This window comes from Arachis duranensis, chromosome 2 (genome assembly GCF_000817695.3).
Source record: "Arachis duranensis cultivar V14167 chromosome 2, aradu.V14167.gnm2.J7QH, whole genome shotgun sequence".
Lineage (NCBI taxonomy): Eukaryota > Viridiplantae > Streptophyta > Magnoliopsida > Fabales > Fabaceae > Arachis > Arachis duranensis.
In genome coordinates this window covers 77,332,122-77,339,940 of record NC_029773.3, presented here as the reverse complement: position 1 = coordinate 77,339,940, position 7,819 = coordinate 77,332,122, and the positions used below count along the sequence as shown (strand labels likewise).

Here is a 7,819-nt window from a genome sequence, read left to right as displayed (position 1 = left end):
GCGCCACCGTCGCCGTTGGTCCTTGCCGCCTCGCCACTGCTCCTCGCCACCTCGCCGCTTCAGCTTCTTGCTTCGATCTCTGTTTCTGCTTTGTCTTCTGCTTCTTCTGGGTTTCCCTGAGTTTGAATTTTGTGTTTGTTTTTATGAGTTTGAATTCTGGATTCTGAGTTATGGGTTCTGATGATGATGATGATTTTCTGAGTTGAGTTCTTGTTTTTTTGAGTTTGAATTCTGGGGTTGTTTTTCTAAATTTGAGTTCTAGATCTAAGTTCTGATGGGGATGACAATGATGATGTTGATTTTCTGAGTTTTGGTTGGTGTGATGCAGATGGTGATGGAGTAACAGTTGGTGGGGATGGTGGTAGTGGATTTTGGTTCTGAGTTCTTATGATTCCATTATCCATGGTGGTGATGTTGGTGGTGCTGTGGTGTTGGTGTTGGTGGTGATGGTAGTGGTGTTGGTATTGATGCTGGTACTGGTGTTGGTTGTGGTGGTGGTAGTGGTGGTGGTAGTAGTGGAAAAGGTAATTGTGCTATAGTGGTGAGAGTATTTTTGTCCGAAAAAAATTAAAAAGATGATTTTAATACGAAAAAAAACGTTAAAGACGATTTTAAATCGAAAATTAGATGAGAGACGGTTTCGATTCTAACGCTAAACTTTAGGGACCAAAACCATACTTAACCCTAATAAAAATGCACATGTACATAACCAGTTTCCAAATCATGTAAATAGATAAAGGATTCAGTCAATTAATTTATTTCAGTACATTGCCCTATAAATTAACTACCAATCATATATAATAATAAAGACAAAAAGTACATATCATAATTTGAAGATGCATGGCCACTTACCAGTATAGAAGGTCATGAGTAAAATGTATTATATTACTACTGTCACTTTTGCGATGCACGATGCTGATGGGACTTTATATATAGATCTTTTAACATTAATATAATGGCTAAATATATTAGTAATAATACATTTTCTTTTATTGAAGTGATAATACATTTTTTAAATTTTATTAGGTCGACAAATGGATTATCAAATTACTAAACAAAATAAAAATCAGATCGACAATGTAATTCCAAAATTACTAATATCACTCTTATTCAACATTTTTTTATATTCTTTTTTCCAAAATACCCTCTCTTTTTCCTTAATTCCCCTTTTTACTCTGCTATACTTAAATTTTCTTTCGGTGCCTCTATCATCTTCTACATTTGCACAACTACTAGGTGTTCATGGTTCAAGAGTAGAATATTAAAAAACAGAGAAGGTAGTTAATGTTGTACTTATTGGCAAGCAACAAGTCATACAATATCTTGGGAAGAATAGAAAAAGTTTGTATATGGACAAGACGCATGATAAATCTATTTTTTTTTCTAAGACAAAAAACAGAATCAATGCTCAAGATACTATATTCCTTGATCTTAAAAAGCCGGTTATAGCATACATGGCAGCCCAAAACTTGAGCAAGTACTCAATCATCAAGTAATTTTCATATGGCTATGTAATTTATTATATTAAAACAACTCCCAAATTATCAAATATCATCGGAGTTAAATGGTTAACTTCTCCCATTAACCACTTCCATCAAGCTGTCCAAGTGAAAGCAAGTGTGCCATGTATTTCTGTAAGAAGCCAAAATACAATGTAGTTAAAAGTAAAATGTTCTAAAAAACAACAAAACATTTTTCCTGCTAGATGGAGTCGGTTATCTGCATCAAATAATGTCATTGTACCTATCATGTATCATGTTTCAACTTAACCCAAATATGCTGAACCTCTCCCAGCAACCTCATTCAAAATGTAGATGTCTAACATCTAAGAATTTAATTTTAAAGTGATCCTCCCTTGAATTTAAAAGACTATGAATCCTTTTTCAAAATGTAGATGTCTAACATGTAATGGAAAGAGGAGGGTGAAAACTCAAAATCCTTTGCCTATGAAACTTTTTCGACCTAAGATACTAAGGGGAAGGAGGTGATGGTCTGGGGACCTTAGTTTGGATAAGGTATTTTAAAATTTTAAAGAATTTAAAATGCAATATGAGTAAATTGCCAAAATCCAAATACATGGAACTTTAAAATACCTTATTTGTATATGCAGCAAGAAAAGATAAAAAGGGATACATATGTGGCAAGTTTGATTGCAAATTCTTTTCTTTCTATATTATCAATCAAGTTTTCATGAAAGGATAATAAAAAGAGTTTTGATTCCTTCTCTCCCGAGGTATCTTGGATTCTCTACTCTAGTAAGATCCTTGGAATTTATAAACTTCTTTGTATTAATGTCCAAACAACACATTTTAAGTTAAAGGATTTTAAAAAATACATTCCAAATGTTTTATCCAAGCACGCTCTTAAGCTTGGATGTAGAGATTTAACCACTAAGCTGTGGGCTAAACTACCTATACCTTCCATATACACTTCAAACAGACCAAAAACAAATACAGCATAATAAAAAACGAAAAAAAAAGTGTGCAATGTTGAAGGCAAGCAGTTATGCTTAAATATGTTTTCTTGTCCTTGTAAATATAGCAAATTCTAGTTTTAGTCCCTCCATCAACTTTTTTTTGGCTTTATTCCAAACTTTTCTAGAAAGCTTGTTTTAGTCCTTGTATTCCTCATTCTTGAGGACCAATGTGGATACATGCATTGTACAAAATCATTGTACTAAAACCAAGCATTTTTGAAAAGATCTGGATAAAAAAAAAAAATTTGAGAAACCAAAACCATAATTTGCTCCATTTAAAAGGATTAGAAACATGTTTAAAATCTTGCAGTCCCGACTAAAAGTACACCTCCCATGGTTGGATTAAGTCCAATGAAATGCTTAGCCGTCAACAAAATGTTAAGAAGGAAAAGTATTTTACGAGATACTTGCAATTGCAAATATTATTAAAGACTTCAATCATAATTCCTCCAATACGTTTCTATGATTATGCTTTACCATATAACTTTTCTCTTTGTTCATATTTTCTATTTTCAGAACTTACCTATCTTACACTAGTGTAGGACCTAAATTCTAAAATTTAAGCATTTTTATTTCATCTTTTAACTCTCCAATACCAGCAACTATGATATTCCTCAAACATTCAATGACAGGACTGAAAAAATCCATCCTTTACATACTCTCCCATATACTTGCATTATCCTTTGAAAAGTCAATTTTCCAAGCAAATATTGATGCACCTACTTATCAATGATTTCTCTATATTACTTTAGATGAAACTATGAAGTGGACCTCACAAAGTCACTTAGCCAGGAAGAGAGACTGTACAATGGTTCCTTAATAATAGTGCTATAATGACAAATGGCCAGGAATAACTCTGAATTTGACTAAAAGTGTATTCACTAGGCTGTGTTAGTAATTTCATTTTGGTGGAGAAGAAAGGAAATGGAAGGGATTTGAAAAGTAGTTGTGATTTTATTGTACTATCCTTGTAGAAGTTAAAGGAATTTATTAAAATTTAATAGCTGTTAAAAAGATTCAGATACAGAACGCGAGGAACCAAGAAATTCAAATGATTAAATTGATTCGTGCCTGAAATTTGATGAACCAACTTGACCAATTACTCTAAAATGAAAGAATCATAAGATTCGAGTTTCACATAAAACTAGGATTTATAAAGCAATGTCTTTAAGTATCAATCAGTGGTAAAAAAGTAAAAATTGTTCTGATTCCAGAATTAATATAAACAATTCTAAAATTAAGAAAAATCAAAATAGAGAGTCACATATAGGCTTGAAACTTACTGAATGGTATGCATATGGAGCCTTCCCTTGACGATCGAAGTGTTTGGCCATGATGCAGAACTCAATTGGACCCCACTCTTCAGCTTCAAAGCAGTTTCCAAGAGCAGCTTTGTACAACTAATAACAATTTGCAAACACTACTATTATCCTTAAGGAAAAATTTATAAAAGATGCGCATTTTCTAAATTATATAATGGCAAATACCTTGGAAGTATCTGTTAAAAGCTCAGTACCAGCCGGGTATGATGCGTAGAATTGATCGGCTCTGGAATATCCGGCCCGGGTTCTGAAACACCAAAATCATATATCGACTCCAGAGATTAGCATTCAAACCAATCTTGTAAAAAATTCAAAATCTAGTATAAAAAAAAAAGGCTGTGACAACATTAGACGCACGTATTGCTAAGATAAGCATAGCTTATGAGTGTGGCAAAGCAGTAAAATCCAGTATATGACACCAATCTTCGAAACTTCTGAATCTTTAGTATCTCTTTGAATTCATCATAGAGACTCATGGACAATGATTAGAATTCACCCTGAGAAACAAAGGTAGCCAACAATAGGTTCATAAAAGACATGACATGCACATATTGTCATTGATTTCTTGTTACATAATGTATGCCAAAATATTACCAAACACAAATGAGGCAAACAAACAATGGAAGACCCGCCACTTAGCCATTAGAAACTATGATGAATTTTGCTGCAAAACAGTACCATCAAGTTTTGGGAAACCTGCTTCTACTTCTTCCTTTATATTTTTTATTTCTTCTTAAAACTTCTCAAATCTTTCTTTTTTATTTCCTTAACATACAGACATAGCTCCGTGTGTCACTATATCTTTCTTCCTAATGCTTTTGTTTGCTTTCCTGTAGCTATAGGAATTGACCTCATTTGTTAGAATTAGATTTAAATATTGGCTTTGAAAAGTAACCAAATGTCATGAAAGCTGGAATTCCTCAAAGTCTTACCACGTGCTGGTGACAATGGAAATTTCATAAGTTAATTAACCTGTTAGATCAAAGGGAATAAATGTAAATTGAAAGAATCAAGTTAGTGTGTTTGAAATTTGGACAATCTATTATTGAAAATCTTCTCCCCCTACATATGCATCATTATTACATTCTCTTTTTTTTCCCCTTTTTTTATTTGTTTATTTTTCGGAAATCATGAATGGCAAGGAACCGCCTAACTTTAAAGATCATGTCAGAAACTTTTACAAAGATAACTCCCGAAAAATGTAACAACAATATCCAAAGCCGACAACATTACTATCTAAAGGCTTAAAGAGGTGCTAAGGATTAGCTTGGGGAACTAAAATGTGTCTATGACATTAACAGAGAAGGGAGCTCCATATGAACCAACTATTACAGTTCCAACTATAGCAAATTCAGTGCGAGCACACAGTATTAAAAATAATATAATTAAGCTTAGGATCTGTCCCCAGAATCAAATTTGAACATGCCTTACTGTTTCATTTGGCCAGATGTTAAGTCATCAGGTTCATCAAGATATAAGCTCCAACGTATATGTCAGTACTTACTAATGAAAAAGACATGAAAACCTCAAGCTCATCCACAGGAAGTTATGGTTTGTAGAATCAAAATTCCAGACTTTATGGTTTGAATTCCAAACTAAGGCCTATTTCCTTCCAATCTTTAATTAAATTCAAATGACAAGCAACAAAGAAGAAAATTAAGGCTCCGGAATATTAATTAGTTGATTCATTCATAAAATAACAAGGTTTAATCATACATAAGCAAAGTAAGGCTCCATTTGGCAGAACAGAAATCACAAAGATTAAAGAGCTCCCGCTGAATTTAATCAAGCTTAATCACACAATGTATATTCACCTAATAAAGAGGCAAAACCAGAACTAACTTAATAAAATAGAAATTTTAAAAATTAAACTAATCCATATTCTTATATCAAGTCATCAATATCCAATATCAATTAATCAGAAATCAAGATATTGAGAGAGACACAAAACTAGAAGAGAGCAGACCGTTGGAGAAAACTGATCAGCGGCGAGAGAGAGAGTACAGAGGAAGTGACCGCGACTGGGTGAGCAGAGAGCGCAACAGCAGCGGAGAGAAGCACATAACACCAGAGGAGAGCAGATCGGTGTCGAGGTCACAGGTTGCAGCCTCGCCGGAGAGACATTACATAGCAACAGCAACGGTGGAGAGAAAACTAGCACAGCTAAAGTCGAAGTAAAGAAATGAGAGTGATACTGGAGAAAGAAGTAGGCGGCGGTTAAGGTGTTTGACAGACAGAGTGAGAGAGAGACTGAAAGAGACATAAGTTATTAGAAACTGATCATTGAGCCGATCATATAAAACCGGGTCGCAAGTCACTGGTTTAATCGAAGAGTTACTGATTTATGAAGTTGATCCGATCATAATAAATAAAAATATACAATTATAAAAATAAAATTAAACAAAAAATTAAAATGCTTTACAAATATAATACATTAATAAAAATTAAGTATTAATTTTTTTAGCAACAAAGAATTATCATCTATGATCATTTTTAACAATAAAAAATTTAATTAAGTAATTATTTCAGCAAGACAACAATAAATTTAATAATAGTTGATAGTAAATTTAATTAAATGATGATTTTAAGTAAAAAAAATTAACTAAATAATTATTTTTAACAACAAATAAATTTAAGCTAAATGATTATTTTAGCAACAAACACAATTGAAATAGAAAGTATTAGAATAATTGTTGTTCGAAATGATCAAGATTTATTATTTAAAAAGAGGTTTTCGAAGGATCTCGATTTGATGTAACACGTCAAAGAATGAAGCTTGTAATGTATGTAGGAAGTTATCTACCTTTTGCATTAGGCGGAAACATATATTTTTTGAATTCTTTAGAATTGACTCTTGGCAGTATCAAATTGGTCAGATTAATCTTATACTCTATAAATTGACAAGATATAGAAGTAGAGGATGGAATTTTTCTTCAAAGATATAGATCAGTTTAGATTAGCTTTTAAAAAAAATATTTATTTTTAAAAAGAACTTTTAAATATTAAAAACGTTTTTTGGTGTTTGTCTTATTAAAAGTAAAATATTGTTAGTTTTTAGGAAAAACAAATAATTTATCTTTTTTAATAAAAATATTTTTTTAAGATGTATCTAAATAAGTTTTAAATTGAATAAAAATATTATTAAAAAGAGTAAAGCTAGGAACCAAAAGCATATCAATCAAAATCCAGCTAAATATCTTTGGATGAATTCAAAATTTTTACGAGTTAATATATATGGATGTTTCTTCTACTAAGTATTAGAATGTTTCTTTTTCATATTAAATGGATGTTCTTTTATATATTTTTCGAATTTGTGATTGTTATAAGTGGATAGATTAATGTGAGAAAAAAGAGGAAGGTTTTTATAGGTTTTAATTAAGTTTATTTAATCAATTTAAAATTTTTTAAATTTTGAATTTAAAAAATTTAAAATTAATTAATTATTGATATAAATTAATATAGTTTTGTTTAATTTTTGGTTGATAAGCTTTTGGTTTCTTATACTTTTCCTATTAAAAAACTACTTTTTTTTTTTTATTAAAAAGAGCCAATCCAAACTAATACATACTCTGTCGTCATCTCTAGCGACTTTTTAAGTTTATCACAAGTTTATTTTTGTAGAATTTTTTTCAATAACTGAACCAAAAAATTATAATAATAGGAAGATATATAAAAATTATAAAAAAAGTAATATCAATATATTTAGATATTTAAATATCAGTGTAGGTTAGGTAATCAAGTTTTTAATAAATAAATATAATTAACACATTAAAAAATATATTAATTTATGTTAAAAGTATTTTTTTTTCATTACAATATTTTGGTATTATTACATGATACATGTATTATTAATACCAGTGTGATGTTAAGTATCTCATATCTGTTAAATTATGTTTTTATTAATTTTTTGTATTAATTTAATAATTAAAGAATCTATAAAAAATATAATTCAAATTAAATAATTTTAAATTTTTATGAAAATTGTGTGAGAAACAAAAACTTTGTGAGAAAAAAAATTTAA

General features: G+C 30.6%; 1 protein-coding gene across 3 annotated transcripts in view; it reads right to left on the bottom strand.

Annotated features, from left to right (window-relative positions):
* LOC107474999 (uncharacterized) overlaps positions 1 to 6,088 on the bottom strand; it is an 8,945-nt gene extending 2,857 nt beyond the window's left edge. Inside the window, exons 1-5 of one of the 3 annotated variants that reach the window (XM_016094642.3) lie at positions 5,765 to 6,084; positions 4,156 to 4,295; positions 3,964 to 4,045; positions 3,760 to 3,876; positions 1,096 to 1,632 (exon numbers count right to left, since the gene is read on the bottom strand). In XM_016094642.3, the coding sequence (XP_015950128.1) occupies positions 1,582 to 1,632; positions 3,760 to 3,876; positions 3,964 to 4,045; positions 4,156 to 4,274 (369 nt within the window). In that variant the 5' untranslated portion in view covers positions 4,275 to 4,295; positions 5,765 to 6,084 and the 3' untranslated portion in view covers positions 1,096 to 1,581. Of the gene's footprint in view, positions 1 to 1,095; positions 1,633 to 3,759; positions 3,877 to 3,963; positions 4,046 to 4,155; positions 4,296 to 5,764 lie in introns of those variants that run through there. The other 2 variants (XM_052256297.1, XM_052256305.1) reach the window with 2 other exon arrangements.
* Between the last annotated feature and the right edge of the window lie 1,731 nt (positions 6,089 to 7,819).